The sequence below is a fragment of the Peromyscus eremicus genome, chromosome 7 (assembly GCF_949786415.1).
Source record: "Peromyscus eremicus chromosome 7, PerEre_H2_v1, whole genome shotgun sequence".
NCBI lineage: Eukaryota > Metazoa > Chordata > Mammalia > Rodentia > Cricetidae > Peromyscus > Peromyscus eremicus.
This window is the reverse complement of record NC_081422.1, coordinates 67,529,470-67,548,864: the sequence shown is the minus strand read 5'-3', so window position 1 is coordinate 67,548,864 and position 19,395 is coordinate 67,529,470. Positions and strand designations below refer to the sequence as shown.

Genomic DNA, 19,395 nt, shown 5'->3' with positions numbered 1-19,395 from the left:
AAAATCCACTTTTTCATACATGCACTATGGCACAAAAGAGCCAGCACACATACACACTCACATAAATAAAGAAATAATGTTCTTTTTTTTTTTTTAAAGCTGTTTGGCATGGGGTATAGGATTAGTGATAGCCATTGCCACAAAAGCTAATTTGCCTCTGTAATAAACGGCTCCTGGGGACTCTATTGCTTTCCCTGTCTTTTATTAGTTTCTATTTCCTTTTCCCTGCCCGCCCATGCTGTCAATCAGCCAGCTGTCCCTCAGCACAGTCATCAGTGTGCCTTTGAGAACAAGCTCTGCCACCCTCTAGCGTGCTGTTCCTCAGTGACGCGGCACAGGGACATCAAACAGCCCAGGAGACTGGGCAGTGTGGGACCCAGCAGGAAAAGGGCGCGGACACCTGTCCCAGGAGTCTTGGCTACGGCAGGCTGGCAAGCTTCATCGTACCAATCATCTGTGTGAGTGCACAGAACCCTGTAGGCTTACTTCCTCACGGTCACCTGTGAGTCAGGAGGTTGCTGGCATGGTGACTAACTCTCCCAGTTTACCTGAGACCGGCAGAGTTAAGGTACTGAAAGGCTCACAGCCCTGGAAACCGTGTCCCTGGCCTGGATCTTCTCAACCGTAAAACCAAGGCTGGCTACTGTTTTTGAAAGGCTGCTGAAGAGGAGAGGAGACAATGTTTCCATAATTCCTCATACATATGGTAGCTGTGGCTCCAGCTGTGCCCCATGGGTCTAGCTCTAATGTTGGCTGATGAAGCGTTCTTAGCAAGAAGCAGGCAACAGGCTTTAGGCACAAACACCTTCCCGGAAGCAAAGATGCTGCTTCTTCTTTCTTTTTGGCTTTGGTGACAGGATCTCACTATACAGCCCTAGCTGGCCTGGAATTCACTCTGTAGACCAGGCTGACCTCAAATTCACAGAGATCCACCTGCCTCTACCTACCTCCCAAGTACTGGGATTAAAGGCGTGCATCATCACACCTACCAATGCTGGTTTCTTAAGAAATTTTCTCCATCTCTGTCCTGCCCAATTTGTGTCAGGATTAAGACATACTTAAAATTTTAATTGTTGGGGCCTGGAGAGATGGCTCAGCGATTAAAAGCACTGACTGGCCTTGCAGAGGACCTGGGTTAAGTTCCCAGCACTCACATGGTGACTCACAACCATCTGTAACTCCAATTCCAGGGGACCCAACACCCTTTTCTGGCCTCCAAAGGCACACACGGTACACGGGCGTACATGCAGGTACACACTCATTAAAAATAAGTACATCTTTTTAAAATCTGTAATACTTCAACATCATTAACCACCATCCTCCGCAAAGGCTCGTGACTACTCTGTTTTCATATGAGTTTCCCTTTTCCCACTGTGAGAGCTTTGAGGTCTTGTGTGTGTGCATGCATGCACTGTTTTTCAAGAGTGGTCCACCTGGGTTTTATTTTCAGCTTACTACATTCTCATTGATCTCTTTTGTATGCATGTGTATGCAGGTGTCTGTGTGGTTGCCCACACCAAGGCCTCCAGGTGGAGGAAGAGAGCAGCTTGGGATTGGCTCTCCTCTTCCACCATGTAAGACTCAGGGACCAAACGCAGAAACGCAGGTGGTCAGGCTTGGCAGCAGACACCTTTACCCCCTGAACCATCTCTCCAGCCCCTTGTTTTTAGACGAGACACGCTCACTGACTTGCCGCTTGAAGGTTTGACTCAAGGGTCGGGTGGCCAGCAAACCTCTCTCTGTTTCCTCAGTGCTGGGATTTTTTGTTTGTTTGTTTGTTTGTTTTTCGAGACAGGGTTTCTCTGTGTAGCTTTGCGCCTTTCCTGGAACTCACTTGGTAGCCCAGGCTGGCCTCGAGATCTGCCTGGCTCTGCCTCCCGAGTGCTGGGATTAAAGGCGTGAGCCACCACACACCTGGCTTTTAATGTGGTTCCAGGGATTGAACTCAGGTCCTAATGCCTGTGAAGTAAGCACTTTATGGATTGCGCATGTCCCCAGCACTGCCTTGGGGGTATTTATTGTAGTAACAGTTTCTAAACTTTCAGATGAACTCAAAGGACGCCAGATGCCACCCCTGAAGGAAGTCTGTTTTCCATTTGTGTCTTACTTTCCTGCTTCACAGCGGTGCCAAGTCATTTAGTGTCCCACTGGGCTGCCAAATGACTCGCTCTGTCAATCCCATCTGAAAAATAAGGGCTCTTATCACGGAGCGCAGGAAACCCATTTCTGACCTCAAAGCTGAAACAATTCACCATTCCATAGATGTTAACTGCAGCTCGGAGGAAGTTGCTCACATCTGAGCTCCCCACAAACACAAGGACAAGGTTGCCAGAGGAGAGTTACACAACTGGGGGGGTGGGGCAGGGGAAGTAACAGAAAAGATCACAAGTTACTCAAAACCATACACAGGGGCTGGCAGCCCTGAAGGGGCAGCCGGGCTGCCGAAGCATCCAGGCAGCTGAGACTTCGATTCGCCACAAAAACCGTCTTTTATTTGTTTTCGTATTTCTTCCAGTCAGCACCCAAGACCTGTGAGCACAAAACAGAAACCACCAAACCTCAAGAGGCCTTGAGGATGGTCTTGTTCCAACCCGCTAGGGCAGGAGGCAGCTCCAGTCAGGATTTTCCCAAGGATGGTCTGGTGTCCACGGGCAGACTCTTTTGGGCTTTGATGAAAACCCCAAGCTCTGAGCCCCACCTGGGCTTCTGAATTAGGATCCCTTCCAGGGAGACCCAGAGAACCTGCATCTATTACCGGCTTACACCGCTCCCTGGTGCCGCATACGGTTGGAGAGCCACAGAACTAGGGAAACAATGGAGAGCCAAACGCAGAGCCATGACTAGGTGAGGAGTCTGTAGGTGAAGGCCATGTTCAACCTCCATCATCCCCAGGTCCCGAGTCTGTGAAACAGATCAGAGTAGGGACCTGGCAGGAAGGCTTTGAGAACAAAATAGCAAATAAGCACTCCGAGTCCAGTGCCTCGCCCAGAGCAGGTGCTGGGCAGGAAGTGGTCTGTTCTCCACCTTGTGTAGTATTCCAAGGAAAGGTCCTAATGACACCTCAGGTTTTGAATACGCGTTCCTAAGCAAACCAGATGGCTTACTTAATAAGCTGGGCCCTCCACACTCATGAGTCACCAACTGCAAAAGCCAAGGTCGGCAGTGTTAAGGAAAGGGTGGGCTATGAACCACAGACAGCGCTTCTTCAGCTTTGTGGGCACCGGGATTACCAGGGTGGGTCTAAAACACAGGCTCTGGCCTCACCGGCTTCAGATCCAGTGGGTCTGGGGTAGGGTTGTGAATTTTCCTCTCTAGCACATTCTCAGGTGCTGTTCACATTGCTGTGGTCAGACGAACAGTTGGGTTTTCACTGTCATGGAGGGATTGACTCTACAGCCCCGCATCGAACACGTAATTCACAGGACACTGTGGACCAGGAAGGAAAGCTATGCCTGTGGGCTTCCTGTTTGACACCAGCTTGGTTAGTTACAAGTAAACAGAGCAAAATGTAGTGAGCCAACAACTTTTGAGGCTGTGTGTGCTGCCTCTGCCCTGAAAAATCTTCCTCACTGCTTTCTGAATGATGCAGAGTCAGGGCTCTAAGTCCCTGACTGGCATTCTCTGAGCCTTAGTTTAGTACCTCAGCATAGAGGAGCACATCACTGGGTCTCAGACCTGGTTGGGCAGTATTTTAAAGAAAACTGGATGCCCTTGAGGTGGAGAGACAGTTCAGTGATTAAGAACATTTGCTGGGGTTTTTTGTTTGTTTGTTTGGTTGGTTGGTTTGTTTTTTTGTTTTGTTTTGTTTTGTTTTTCAAGACAGGGTTTCTCTGTGTAGTTTTGGTGCCTGTCCTGGATCTCGCTCTGTAGACCAGGTTGGCCTTGAACTCACAGAGATCTGCCTGCTTCTGCCTTCTGAGTGCTGGGATTAAGGGCGTCTCCACCACCACCCAGCAAAAACAGCCTGTTTTCCATTTTGTGCAAGGCAGTGGTGGCACACGCCTTTAATTCCAGCACTCTGGAGGCAGAGGCAGATGGATCTCTGTGAGTTCCAGGCCAGCCTGGTCTACAGAGTGAGTTCCAGGGCAGCCAGGGCTACATGTGAAACTCTGTCTTGAAAAACACACACAGAAAAAACAAACAAACAAAAACCGCAAAACAGTTCCATTTTCTATGTCCTAATAAACTGATATTCTGGATTTAGTTTTTAAAATAAAATCCAGGCACTATAGAGATGTCTCAGTGGCTAAGAGCACTTGTTACTCTTGCAGAGGTCCTAGGTTTGAGTCTCAGTACCCACATGTGGGCTTACAACCACCTTTAACACCAGATCCAAATCTGACACCTTCTTCCAGCCTCTGAGGGCACCAGGCACACAAGTCATGCACAGACATCCACGCAGGCACTCACACATAAGCATCAGATCAAATCAGAGGTAGTAGAGGAAAAAGGACGTAGGCTTCTCTAGCTACCTGTTCACTTATTCCCCTGTTCACTATGAACTTAGCACTCACCATCTTCTAAGTATTTTCTAGGTAGCCACAGCCACTCAGAGAGAGAGAGCTGTGCTCACAGAGAGCACTCGTTAGTGAGAAGAGAAGGGCCAAAAGCAAGATAAACCAAGATAAAATGATCTCAAATAGCAATAAATGTTATGGAGACAGACACACATGGCCAGCATGAAGTGGGCAGAGACAACTCCTAACAGAAGGCCTCTGTGGGCTGGCAGAAAATTCACCACGAAGGACCAATGGAACCATCATGCAGACACTGGAAGTCTCCTGGGCAGCTTAAATGTAAATCAAGACCATAATGTACTTGGTCATTTTCAGACAGCTTCAAGGAAGATGCCTTAGTGGTTAGTAAAATTCCACCTGAAGGTCACTCTCGGGCTTGGCCAGGCAGCCCTGTAGGCAGAGTACCTGCCTGGCTTGCACGGAGCCCTGAGTTCAGTTTCCAGAATGCCCAGGAATAAAGGCAGGAGAACCAAAAGTTCGAGGTCATCCTTAGCTATATAGGGAATTCAGGGATAGTCAGGGGGCACGGGATAGTCCGTCTCTAAATAAATAAATACACACCACTTCCTCTGAGCACTCAAACAGCATAGTTCTGGACTGCCTACTTCACTGCTGGTTACAATGAAGAAATATCAGCCTAGAGACGGCAGAAAGTTCCTTCCGGAACCCTCCTGCTATCAACCACCTGGTGGTATGGGATCTAGCTCCAGACCTAGGAGACTGAGGGGAAACCGCATGATTTCCAAGGCCCCCTCCCACCAGATCTAAAGTTACACAAGCCTGTCAGTGTAACCAATGAGGTTTCCCTATGGGTGGACAATGAGCGGCAGAGGTAGCTGGGCTCCATCCCTGACTCTCAAGTGCAGAACAGCTCTCAGTCAGTGAAGACACTGCCCAGTCTCGCTACTTCCTTGGCACCTGTGGCCCAAAACTATAGGGGTCTGCTGGGAATTCAGGAAGCCCGGGCTCCGGTGAAGGCTTGAGAGGCCCGCGGGGCTTCTATGCACAGGTCCTTGTCACCAGTGGATTATATGCCCTTTGGGGTCACATAAATCAGCATTTCGCTCTAGTCTCTAGCTCGACCAGAGGTCTACCCTTCTCATGAAGCCAACCTGGTTCTCAATAAGGATGGACGTCCTTAGTCCCTGAGGGCAGGGTTCTCTTACCCCACTACTCAGCAGCAACTGTATATGCATTGTCTTAGTCAGTGTTCCATGGCTGTGAAGAGACACTGTCACCATGACAACTGTTATAAAGGAAAGCATTTAACTGGGGGCTGGCTCACAGTCTCAGAGGTTTAGTCCATTATCATCATGGTGGGAAGGATGTCATTGTACATGGTACTAGAGCAGTAGCTGAGAGTTACATATTGATCCAGAGAAAGAGAGAGAGAGAGAGAGACAGACAGACAGACAGACAGACAGACAGACAGACAGACGGAGGAGCCTGGGCTGGCATGGGCTTTTGAAACCTCAAAGTCCACCTCCAGTGACACACTTGCTCCAACAAGGCCACACCCCTAATCCTGCTAATCCTTCTCAAACAGTGCCACTCCCTGATGACTAAAGATTCAAACATATGAGCCTATGGAGCCGTTCTTTTTCAAACCACCACACGAATAGATGTGAACCTTAACCCCATACTTAACATATGAGGCTTGAGGTAAGGAAAAGGTTGGCAAAATTAGATACAGTTAACTTTTCACAGTGGAGGAGATGTCCCACTCAGGAAACTTCAAGCCAAAGAGGCTCCGTGATTTTGAGGCAGGGTTTCTCAGCCTCACCACTGTCTACATTTTGGCCAAGCTAATCCACTGTTTCCCTGTACACTGGTTGTTTAGCAGCATCTCTGGCCAGTACCCATGGAACACCAGTAGAAACTGTCCATTTCTTTGGCACCCAAAAATGTCTCTATAATCCTAGCACTTGGGAGGCAGAGGCAAGAGGAATGTAAGTTCAAGGCCAGCCTGGGCTACAGAGTGAGCGTGAGGCCAGCCTGGGACTATAAAAGACCCTGCCTCAGACAGACAGACAGACAGAGTTGCTAAAATCCCCTAGCAGACATGGGAGTGATGACCCCTGTTGAAAGCTCCTAGTATGGTATCCAATACCTGATTATCAGCAGCATGGAGACTAAAAGCATCCCAGTGATTCCTGGCAGTGCTGAGCCTTTCACTCTCAAGCATGTGCCCTGGGACACAGAGATGAGTCAGCTCACCAAGCCACAGTCTACTTTATGTTCTCACACAGAGTAAAGAGGGTTAGTGAAGGGTTAACCTGGTCTCTACTAAGATACGCTAAACTCAGAATGACCAGTAGACTGATTGGCCAGCCTGCCTCCTCTCAGGCTCTTTCCAGTGGCTGCCAATCGGCTGTTCTCGCTCTTTCTGGCCATCACTACTGTATAAGTAAAATGTAGAAGGAAGCCGGGCAGTGGTGGTGCACGCCTTTGATCCCAGCACTCAGAAGGCAGAGAGGCAGGCAGATCTCTGAGTTTGAGGCCAGCCTGGTCTACACAGTGAGTTCCAGGCAGCCAGGGCTACACAGACAAATCTTGTCTAGAAAACAAACAAACAAATAAAAAAAGATATGGGATGAAAATTAACACAAGCAGCTAGAAATAAAGAAACCCCACCCACAACTATGGGTTAATATTTTTAGATTATTTCCCCCTATTTCTTCTATTATGATATTTTAAATTTTTTACATAGGACACAGGAGGTAGTTCAGTTGGTAAAGTGTTTGTCTGGTACACATGAAACCCTGGGTTCCATCCCCAGTACCACATAAAAACCAAGAACAGGGTTTCAGGCCTGTAACCACAGCACTTGGGAGTGGGGGGCACTGGATCCCAAGCCGAAGGTCACCCTCAGCTACACAGTAAGTTCATGCCATCCTGAGCTACAGGAGACTGTCTCAAACGAACACACAATTCTTAGGTAACGCAGAGGAGCAGAAAGAGGCTCCGCATACCAGGCAGGCCCGTGCTGAGCGAGCGTCATCCCCAGCCACAAGGAAGAGATTTCTTTCTATGCATCTGTACAGACTAGAGCTGTACATCTCTCTTCCCCAGGCAAGGCTACTGCGAGAATTAAAGTGCTCTATTACGTTTAACCAGGCGATTGATGCCTTGTCTTTGCCTCGAGTGATAGATACATCGTCGATTAGTGCACAGCAACACCCAGAAGATCTCCCATCCACCCGTGCGGTGGGACGAACGGCAGCAAACAACATAGAACAGACTTTTCTGTCTCTTGGCAACCAATTTTATTATGCTTTGACCTGGCAGCTGGTAGGGCTTAATATGAATTAACCATCCAGGTTATGAAAAAAGGTCAGGGGCTCTGAAATAAGGTTTTCCTAGTAGCAGACAAAAACACATTCATTTCCAGGATTGCCTTTCTTTCTTTCTTTCTTTAAAAAATTTTAGGTTTTTTTTTCTTCATGTGTACAGGTGTTTTGCTTGTGTGTGTGTCTGTGCACCACATTCATGCCCGTGGAAGTGAGGACGTAATATTGGATCCCCTGGAACTGGAGTTACAGATTTTCTTTCAAATGTTTAACATTGTTTCATCAAGGTGTTTCATCTGCACCACAGGCACACTTTATACCTGAGGAGATCAAAAGAGGGCACTGGCTGGAATTATGGGTGGTTGGGAACCATAATGTGGGTGGTGGGAACCAAACCCAGGTCCTCTGGAAGAGCGGTAAGTACCACCACACCCCACCCAAGGCATAATTTCCTGAGACAGGTGCTGTGCCACGTGTCCTGGCTGTAGCTCTGGACTCACCCGGAGTCTGTATAACTGGGACAGACTTAGCCTCTCCGGGTAAAACCAGTGGTTCTCCCACTTGCTTCTACCTCTGGTGCCATTAACAAACTCTGTGTGGACACAGACAGCTACCAAGCCACAGCTCCACTGTTCTGGGGACTTTAACATGCATTTCCTGTGTATAAACATGGCCTCGGACTAGAACTGGTTACATCTGTATTTTGGAATGAGGTATGATGGTGCACACTGCAATTGAGAGGCAGAGTTGGGGAGACCAAAACCTTGCAAGACCCTGCAAGACCCTGACTTGTAAAAGAAGAAAGAAAAATTCAGTTGTTTTCATTCGGTAAATCTGAAACCCCATCCTCAAATTAGACTTTCATACAGGTATGCTAACACACACCCAGGATCCTAGCAGAAGACAGACAATCAGAAGTTCGTGGGCATCCTCAGTGACACCATGAGTTCCAGGCTAGCCTGGCATACATGAGATCCAATTAGAAAGAGAGAAGAGTAGGGATGTGGGGGGAGGAGGAAGAGAGTAAGGAAAGGGAGGGAGGGAAGAGGAAAGAATGAAATTCCCATCCATTTTGGGCCAGACACTCAATTTTAATGGACAATAAATACAATGTATTATTGGGCCCCAATCATACAAGAGAAATGATGGGCATACCCCTGAGTCCCCACTCTGGAAGGCCCTAGCAAGCTAGATGCTCACCCCAGGACATCGTGTTCACTGAAAGCTGTTATCTTGGCTTCCAGGGTCTGTTCTCGGGGTAATCAGTTTTCAGGGAGGATCATCAACTCAAATTTCCTGATCACCAGGCGGAGGAACAAACATAGTCCCAGCAAATCTCAGGAGGCACATGGAGTTAATGCCTATGAAGAGAAGAGCCACTTCCTCAAGAGCCAATCACACTTTTAACAAGGGCAAGCGGGCTTTCCTCTCAGGGGCTCAGACTTTCACCTGCAAGTCTGTTCTGTCTTCCACATCTACTCGATTTTATTTAGGAAAGGCATTATGTGTGTGTATATAAATACCCCATACTATGTTAAAATAACTCCTAACACATAAAATTAGTTATCATACTTTATAGGCCGAATTAATTCAATTCTCACTGGGAAGTCTCACAACTCCCCACTCAGTGGGAGGCAGTGGGCGGCAATAGAATATGGTGGTCTATAACAAGATGTTTGCTAAGAAAGGTATGGACTAGACCAGCAGTTCTCAACCTATAGGGCGGGACCCCTCGGGGAGTCGAACAACCCTTTCACAGGGTTGCCTAAGACCAGCAGAAAACACAGATATTTACATTAGGATGCCTAACAGTAGCAAAATTACAGTTATGAAGTAGCAGTGAAGATCATTTTATGACTGGGGGTCACCACAACGTGAGGAGCCGTATTAAAGGGTCGCAGCATCATGAAGGTTAAGAACCACTGGTTATAGAAGATCCTGGGTTTTATCCAGTAACTCAAGTGCACTTTCAGCCACAGTCTTCCACTTGGTTTTGCCTCCAACTCCGTACAAAATAAGACTCAGGCCGGGCGGTGGTGGCGCACACCTTTAATCCCAGCACTCGGGAGGCAGAGCCAGGAGGATCTCTGTGAGTTCGAGGCCAGCCTGGTCTACAGAGCGAGATCCAGGACAGGCACCAAAGCTACACAGAGAAACCCTGACTCGAAACACCAAAAAAAAAAATTAGTATTTTTAAAAGATTTATTTTTATTTCATGTGTATGTGTTTTGCCTGCATGTATGTACATGCAGCACATGAGTACAGTGCTTGCAGAGGCCAGAGGAGGGCATCAGGTCCCCTGGAACTGGAATTATTGACAGTTAATGAGCTGCCATGTGGGTACTGGGAACCAAACCCAGGTACTCTGCAAAAGCAGCAAATACTCTTTGCCACTAAACCACCTGATTCAGTAAATGTAACTATTACAAAGCTTATTTATTTATTTTTAAGTGTGTGTGTGTGTGTGTGTGTGTGTGTGTGTGTGTGTGTGTATTTGGTTTTGTGCACATGAGTGCAATACTGGCAGAGGCCAGAAGAGGGCATTGGATTCTCTGAAGCTGGAGTTAGAAGCAGTTGTGAGTTGCCTGATATGGCTGTTGGGACTCAAATTTGGGTCCTCAGGAAGAGCAGCATGTGCTCTAAACTGCGGAACCATTTCTCTATCCACTTAAAAAGTTTGTAAACCACAAAAATTTAGTCATACTCAAGGTAGACTCCATAACATTTGCTCAGGCTGGGCAAAGGACAGGAAAGGAAGAAGAGGCTTGAGGGCCATTCCAGGGTGTTCAGTGTGAGCTTCGACAGGAGTGACGTTTCTATTCACTAAGGTGGGGAAGGCAAAGGGAAGGCAGGTATCAGGAAAGGAAGTTAAAAGTCTGCTTCCGACAGACTGCCACACACTGCAAAACGCCTACATTTGTTCTAAAGCCAAGGCAACAGGACTGAGAAGCTGGTCTGAAATTCCACACAGAGACACAAGAGGCCCTGCACAGCCGAAAGCAACCATAACAAAGAAGGGCAAAGCTGGAGACCTGGCATGCCCTGACTTCAAAAACCCCATGGGTTCAATAATCCGGACAGGGTGTCACCACTGTAACAACAGGTGTATGGTATATAGAAGACTGCCAGTCCAGACACAAACTCCACATTTACATTTATTTTCAACAGAGGTGCCAATATCATTCAAAGGGTCAGAGTAGTCTTGTCAACAAACATGCTACAAAAAGTGAATATTCACATTTGAGGAGATAAAGTTGGACCTTCTACCCAATACCACACACAAAATTAACTTAAAATTAATCAAAGAATGAGCTGGAGGGGGGGTGGCGCACGCCTTTAATCCCAGCGCTCAGGAGGCAGAGCCAAGCGGATCTCTGTGAGTTTGAGGCCAGCCTGGTCTACAGAGCGAGTTCCAGAAAAGGCGCAAAGCTACACAGAGAAACCCTGTCTCGAAAAACCAAAAAAAGAAAAGAAAAAAACAAAAAACAAAGAATGAAACAGAGAAGTCAAAACTGTAAGAATTCTGGGTGTACAAAACAAAACAAGCAAAAAAATCATAAGCACAAATCTTCATGACCTCAAACAACTTGCTGGGCGTGGTGGCACACAGCTATAATCCCAGCACTTCCTAGGCTGAAGTGGGATTGTCACCAGTTCAAGGCCAGCCTGGGTATGAGAGTGACATCTGGTCTCATAAAATCAAAAACAATGGCTGGGGAATGGCTCAGTGGGCAAAGTACTCTCTGTGCAAGCCTTGGGGTCCCCCAACCCACATTGGGGGGTGAAGGTGCAGGTATGTGACCCTAATGCTTGGGGATGGAGAGCAGGATCCTGAGACTTACTGGCCAACCAGTCCAGACAAGGAGCTCCAGGTTCAGTGAGAAACTAGTCTTAACAACAGTCAGGTAGCCCGGCCTTTAATCCTAGCACTTGAGAGGCAGACGCAGGCAGATCTCTGTGAGTTCAATCTCTCCTCTCTCTCTCTCCTCTCTCTGTCTCCTCTCTCTCTGTCTCCTCTCTGTCTCCTCTTCTGTCTCCTCTCTCTCTCTCTCTCTCTCTCTCTCTCTCTCTCTCTCTCTCTCTCTCTCTCTCTCTCTCTCTCGTTGTTTTTTTGAGACAGGGTTTCTCTGTGTAGCTTTGGAGCCTGTCCTGGAACTCACTCTGTAGACCAGGCTGGCCTCAAACTCACAGAGATCCGCCTGCCTCTGCCTCCCGAGTGCTGGGATCAAAGGCTTGCGCCACCACCGCCCGGCTTCTCTGCCTTTCTTTTTGCTGGTATTATTTAATTTTTTGAGGCAGGCCTCGTGTAACCCAGGCTGTCCTCAAGCTCACTGTGTAGCAAAGGCTGACCTTGAACCCTGAATCCTTTATCCACCTCCCAAATGCAGGAATGACCTTTCCAATCCTGTTTTCACTCTAACAAAAAGCTTTAAAGAAATGATTAAAGTATGCCTCCTGCCTCACTCATCCAGCTGGGTTGAACAGCTAACTCAGAACAGCTGTTAGCCCTTGGGCTAAGAGAAGACCAGGAGAATACTCCGGGGAACAGCAGGGCGCCAAAGTGCGGGGTCTGCTGATCTCCTACACTTCAGACCAGGCTTTCCAAACTGGTACCCAGCTACTGGGTCGGAGACCCGGCCTTGGCAGAGCGACCAAAATGTGTCATCGCACCAATTCTACCTCCGTTAGGGTGACTTGAAGACCTGGCTGACCGGCTGGGTTCTAGAATGACAGGAAACCTTTCTTGCTTACAAGCAGTGGGGCTCTAAAAACTTCAAAGTCAAAACCCAAGCGAGGGAAGAAGAGGCGGGTGGAGTAAACCTTACTCTCCTCGTCTCCTTGTGAGGACTCTGGCACCTAGATTTCACTTGGGGTAACCTTGGACCCCAACCCCTGGAACTTAACGGGGCCGTCATCCCGTCCGATCCGCTGTCCCCTGGTCGCCCCAGGGCCGGCTCGAGCGCCCAGCAACCTGCACCGCCCAGGACGCAGTGCGCTCACCCGGTTTGGTGCTCCGTCTCTCTCGTGCTATCCCCGCGCTGTTGCGTCCCTGCAGTTCCTCGAGATGCTGCGTCCCCGCGGTGCTCAAGCCCTTAGGCACTCCCTTCCAAACGGAGCTTGGGACCCCAAGTGACTGGCCTTTTTTGGGTGCTTGGCGGTATTTTCCGTCCGGCCCCACATCACTTCCCGTGAAGGAGAGCGCAGCGGGGGCGGGCCCTGCGCGGCCTCCACCTCCGCCTTCTGTCACCTGCCCGCAGGCCCCCAGCCACAGAAACTACGTTCGCCTCGCCTGGCCCGGACCCGTCTCCTTGCCCTGTTGAGGAAGGTGCGGGAACCACAGGGGGTGGTTTTCGTTTTGAGACCCAAAATGCCATTCACAAAAAGGTCAAACTGCCCCAGGATTCCGGGGAGGCGAGGCGAGGCGTGCCCTGGTGAAAGCCTTTTCCTGGCTGTACATCCTCGCTGGGGATAGCCAGAGGTTTCTGGAAGTGACAGCGAGAAAAATAAGGTACGATTCAGGCAGGAAAAAATAAGCACCATTCTGGAAGGCAATGGCCAACAGAGTCTACGCGCACAGTCTAATTCTGATTACTGTCAGCCTGAACTCCTAAAACACTGCCACTGCAGTTAACACACAGTAAGAGGGAAAATGTGAGGTGGCATAACATACCAAGACCCGATAGGGTCAGGAGCAACCTGTGAGCTCTGCTGCCTCCCAGCGGCCTCTTCTAGGTGCCCAGGGTTTTCTTTGAGCAGTCTGGGATCTTGACCCCGGGATGAGATTATTAGCCAAATTCGTCCAAAGGTGACTCAGAGCTTTCAATACTGGCCTTTAGGCTTAACGCAACCCTTGTGCTTTCGGAATTCTACATCCAAGACAAGCAAAATGCTGGGGAGCCTGAGTTCGGCTTCTGTCCATCCAAGTGGCCTCCCGCCACAAACTCCAGCTGCCCCACCCACCTGCCGGCCAGTCACCCCTCCAGTCTGCTGCTCCCGGGACTGCATCAGAATGCGGTCAGTTTCTCAACTGTGTCCAAGGAGCCTTGTGTGGACGGCAGCTCCTGGAGTCACCCAGGCCTTCACCAAGCTAGACCTGAACAGAATCTTTTCAATCCTTTCCTCTCTATCTGGGGGGAACAGAAATAGACTCCCCAGGAACAGCCAGGCAATCGTCTTCCTTCAGGCACTAGGTCTTAAGGAGCTACCATCTTTCAGTACCATCACACTGGGGAGCAAACCTCCCCCACACAAACCTTCGGGGGACAAACAGTATAGGAACAGCATGGTGACTGCTGATGGTTGGTGTGGTCCAGGTGAAATGCCCACCTTCAGCGTTCTCCACTTCTGCAGCCAAGCAGCTCCATGACTTGGAGTTTACAGACAGATGGCACCGTGACCATTCATCACCTGTGGATGCTTTCAATGAGTAAGGCACTTTCAGGCACATAGGACGCAACAGCAGACTAGGTTAAATTGCTCCCGGCCCCCAGAACTTACTTGTAAGACAAATGCTTAAGTAGGAAACTCCAGCAACATCCAGTAAGGGTTGCAATAAGGAAAGTAAGGGACATCATTGACAGATGAACAAAGTGGAAGGTGCCTGCATCCCAGCCACTGGGGGGAGCAGGAGGGGCCCTCAAGCAGGAGTTACCACTTGATGCCAGGGTCTGAAGCCAGCTTGGGTAGCACAGTGGGACCGTCTCCACAAAATAAGTAAGTCTTTGAACACATAAAAATAACACCAAATCAAGGAAAGTGATGTGAATATGAAAACGGAATGAAGGTAAAAGATTCAAAGAAGAAACCAGGAGGTGGTGGTGCACACCTTTAATCCTGGCACTTGGGAGGCAGAGGCAGGTGGATCTCTATGAGTTTGAGGCCAGCCTGGTCTACAGAGTGAGTTCCAGGACAGACACCAAAGCTACACAGAGAAACCCTGTCTTGAAAAACAAAAACAAAAGCAAAGATTCAAAGAAGGGAAGATGGGCCTGTGTTGTAGAATATTATCTTAAGGTGTGTTACTTTTGTTTATGTTGCATTTGTTTAACTCTGTGAAGCTGTGTTACTGTGCCTGTCTAGAACACCTGATGGTCTAATAAAGAGCTGAATGGCCAATAGCGAGGCAGGAGAAAGGATGGGCAGGGCTGGTAGGCAGAGAGTAGATACAGAAGGAGAAATCCAGGAGGAAAGAAAGAAGGAACAAGAGAACGAGAGAACTTCAGGGGCCAGCCACCCAGCTACACAGCCAGACATGGAGTGAGAAGGAAAGAAAAAGTATACAGGAATAGAGAAAGATAAAAGCCTCGAGGCCCAAGATAGACGGGATAAAGTTAAGAAAAACTGGCTAGAAACAAGCCAAGCTAAGGTCAGGCATTTTTAACTAAAAATAAGCCTCTATGTGTGATTTATTTGGGAGCCGAGTGGTGGGCCCCCCAAAAGAGCAAAAACATCAGGCCTGGAAGCGGAAACAGCAGAGTCCAGGCTGGCCTCCAACTTCCTATGTAGTATGACCTTGAACTTCTGATTCTCCTACTTCCACCTGAGTGCTGAGACTTCACAATTGCATCACTACACCCAGTGTGTGAAGTGCTAGGCGTGAAACCTAGGGCTTCACAAATGCTAGGCAAACACTCTCCAACTGAGCCCTTCAAAATGAAGGTCAAAAGTGGTTTAACTGGCTTAATGTGTGAGGTAGGGTTATTATTCACTGGATGTAAAAGGACTGTGTGTTTCTACCCATTGCCCGACACTTGACTGTGCATGTAGTTCCAAGAGCCCATGTCTCTACCTTGTCTGAGATCATGCGACATGCACATGCCATCTGCCATACCCAAACAGAAGCTCACAATCCCTAGTCCTGAGTCAGCCTGTCTCTCTCTCTCTCTCTCTCTAGTAAACTCAGATAAAGCCTGTTCCAGGAGCCCGGGCCCCACAATGAAAAGATCCACATAACCGAATCCCAGTATACCCAGAGCTTCTGTCAAATAGAATCTCGATATCTGAATTAAACATTTCAAACTAGTCATGGTGACACACATTCAATCTCAGCACTCAGAAGGCTGAAGCAGGAAGACAAGTCTGAAGGCAACTTGAGCTACATCATGAGTTTAATGCCATCCTGGACATTAAACTGACATTACCTGACAAGGGCTTTAAAAAAAAAAAAAAAAAAAAAGCCAGCCCTGACAGCACAGGCCTGTAGCTCGAGCTACTCTATAAATAAAGGAAGGATAATCACAAGTTCAAGCCCAATCTGGGCTACTGAGTGAATTCAGTGTGAGCCTGGGCAATTTAAAAATGTAAAAGCAGAGCTGGAAAGACGGCTCAGCGGTTAAGAGCACTTGCTGCTCTTTCTGGGGATGGAGGGTTAGCTGCCAGCACCCACATGGCAGCTCACAACCGTCTCTAACTGGGATGTTTAGGTCAGTGGTAGAACTTAGCATCAGGAAGCCCTGGGTTCAGTCTCCAAAACTGGAAAGCTATAACAGGCAGAACCCTCAGTTTGTGTGGCTGTATTGTACAAGAGACAGGGAATTTTAAGACAGGTTTATGTATATGAATGTTTTGTCTGCACACCAGAAGAGGGTATCAGATCCCATGGGACTACAGTTATAGGTGGTTGTGAGCGACCACGGGTGCTGGGAATTGAACTCAGACCTCTGGAAGAGCTGCCAGTGCTCTTAACTACTGAGCCATCTCTCCAGCCCAGAAAAGGGGAATCTTAGAAGCACACACTAAACTATTAAGCATATTGACTAAATTAATTATGCACTTGGAAACTGCTGCCTGTCCCATTAAGACATACAGTAGCAAATAAATCAGTGAACATGAAAGTGGACTATCTTGGGGCTGGAGATGGCCCAGCACTGAAGAGCACGTCTGCTTTTACAGAGGACCTGGATTCAATTCCAGGACCCGCATGGCAGCTCCCAAGCATCTGTAACTGCAGCTCTAGGGGATTTAACAACTTTGGCCTCCAGAGGCACTTGCACTCATGTGCACATAACCCCCATGAAGCACACATAATTATGTAGAACTGAAAAGAAATACTTTTTCAAATGAAGTGTCTTATTTAATTACATCTGTAACACCAGCACCGACGGCAGGACTGACTGCATGTTTGAGGCCAGATCCTGTCTAAAAAACAAATGCCAGCACCCCTATAATCTAAGCATTTGGAAAGCTGAGGCTGGACTGCTTAGAGCTTGAGGCCAGCCTGTGCTACAACATGAGCTCTTGCCCTGAAACAAACCAACAAAGAACTAATGTTATAAATAACTTAAATCACCTGGCAGTGGTGGCGCACGCCTTTAATGCCAGCGGCAAGTGAATCCCTGAGTTCAAGGCCAGCCTGGTCTACAGAGCAAGTTCCAGGACAGCCAGTGCTACACAGAGAAACCCTGACTCAAAAAGCAAAACCAAAAATAATAAATAAATAAGTAAATAATAACTTAAATCCTTCGCCCATGATTTATTTATTTAAAAAGTACCTAAGTTTTTACTAGATTAACAGTCCATGTGTAACTTCAACAGAATGGTAAGCAGTGCCCACAACTTCACTTCATTTAGAATCAGGTCCTCTTTTCCTCGGATTCTTGCAACAGTTTCACCTTTTCTTTGAATTCCTTCTGCTCTCTGGAATACTGTTCAAATATCGGCTGATAAATATACACTCCTCCAGCAATTCCAAGGAAGGTAGCGAACACCAGTTGAGGAAGAGTCACTCTCCGGAGCATTGCTGTGAGAGGCAGTGACAGTCTCTGGGGGGCTATGCTCCGCGGACAGCCAACCTCTTCAGATCTGTTTCCGAAGAAAGGGGACAAAAAGGGCCACTTAGTACAGGAGCCTTTAAAACAGATTTTATTTTAAAGGACGGGGCATGGGGAGGGGTGTGCACTGGAGTGCAGGTGCCTTCGGAGGCAGAAAGTGTCAGGGTCCCTGGTGCAGAAGTGACAGGCAGTTGTAAGCTGTCCAACACAGGTGCGGGGAACTGAACTGCCGGCCTCTGGAAGAGCAGTGCTCACTCTTAACCCCAGGGCCAGGTCTCCAGCCCCACAAGTGCACTCTAAAAGATTTATTACTATTTTGCTCTGGTGTGAATGCTTTTGTAATATTTAAGAATCACAAACTAGCTGGGCGTTGGTGGGGCATGCCTTTAATCCCAGCACTCAGGAGGCAGAGGCAGGCGGATCTCTGTGAGTTTGAGGCCAGCCTGATCTACAGAGCGAGTTCTAGGATAGGCTCCAAAACTACACAGAGAAACCTTGTCTGGAAAAACAAAACAAAACAAAAAAATTCACAAACTAAATCCCAGCACTTGGGAGGCAGAGGCAGATGGTTCTTTGAGTTCTAGGCCAGCCTGGTCTACAAAGCTAGTTCTTAGACAGCCAGAAATACACAGAGAAACCGTGTCTTGAAAAACAAACAAACAGAATCACTAACTAATAAATACAAATACATAGGGGTTTGCAGGACAGCATATAGACTTACTATGAAATATTTTCTAAGATTTCAGTTTAGTTGCCAATAGTTAAAAATCATATTTTATATTAAAATTTGTATTTCCTCCAGGCATAGTAACACATGCCCATATTCCCAGCACTCAGGTTCAGCCAAGAGCATAAGGAGCTCAGGGTCCCCCTTTGGCTATATTGCCAGTTTGAGGCCAGTCTGGATTCCATAACAAAAAGCAAAGCAAATCAACAAAAGCCCTAAAAAGGAACCTGTAGGGAAGGAAGGTCAGACAGTGATGTGAGACGGCTAAAGACTCTTCTATTACAGAATGGTCTCTGGGTTATTTTCTGTCCGTGTTGCCTGTTTTTGCTGGTTCTCTGAGCTGGACAGACTGCTCTGAGGTTACAATTCTGCCTTTGCCTCCCAACGGCTAGGATGACAGGCATATGCCACTAAACTGGTACCTTTTAAAACGGCAAAAGGATGGGAAGGGATGGCAGCCACCTTTCAAGTCACACAAAACTTCTGACTCCAAAAGATACCTGAAGGGAAGTCAGCCGTGACTGTCTGTTTTAATCTTCTCTAAGGAATAAAAAGGGAGGGGACAAATGACTTTCCATCATTCTTTCTGCAGTAGTTGTAATTTTAGCAAGCTTTATGACAAAAACAATTTTAAGAGGCTATAAAACTTTATTGAGCCAGGAATGGTGGTGCGTGCCTTTAATCCCAGCACTGTGTGGGGGATGGGGGAGGCACAACACAGCTCTGTGAGTTTGAGGTCAGTCTGGTTTACATAGTGAGTTCCAAGCCAGCCAAGGCTACATGGTAAGACCCTACCTCAAAAGCAATATAAAACAAAACAACAACAAAAACTTTGTTGAGTTCCCTTGGATATTTAGGAGACATCAAATGCAAATCATTGTATGCCTTTTTTGAGAAAAACATTAGGGAGATTTTGCTTCTAGTTCCAACGATTGAAAATAGTAGAAACACAAATGGACGCAGCACCTTCTAGAAAATAGTGCTGCTTGTCAATCACCTCAGCATCTGGGTAAGAGGTTAGTGAATGAGAAAAGCAGAGTGAAGGAGCCACGCTCTTTCTGGACTGGGGCATGGAGTCTTAATCCAGGCCC

At 47.7% G+C, this 19,395-nt stretch overlaps 2 protein-coding genes across 2 annotated transcripts in view; both read right to left on the bottom strand.

Moving 5' to 3' along the window:
• Positions 1–17,264: 17,264 nt before the first annotated feature.
• Pigbos1 (PIGB opposite strand 1) lies at positions 17,265–17,544 on the bottom strand. Its single transcript, XM_059268236.1, has one exon. The coding sequence runs from the start codon at positions 17,542–17,544 to the stop codon at positions 17,380–17,382; it is 165 nt and encodes a 54-aa protein (XP_059124219.1). The 3' UTR covers positions 17,265–17,379.
• Positions 17,496–19,395, bottom strand: part of Ccpg1 (cell cycle progression 1) — a 55,002-nt gene continuing 53,102 nt past the window's right edge. The window contains exon 10 of the mRNA XM_059268233.1: positions 17,496–17,608. Within this exon, the coding sequence (XP_059124216.1) occupies positions 17,577–17,608 (32 nt within the window). The 3' untranslated portion in view covers positions 17,496–17,576. The remainder of the gene's footprint in view (positions 17,609–19,395) is intronic.

Coding starts and splice junctions, on each gene's coding strand:
- Pigbos1 (XM_059268236.1), bottom strand. CDS start 17,544: ATGCTCCGGAGAGTGACTCTTCCTCAACTGGTGTTCGCTACCTTCCTT.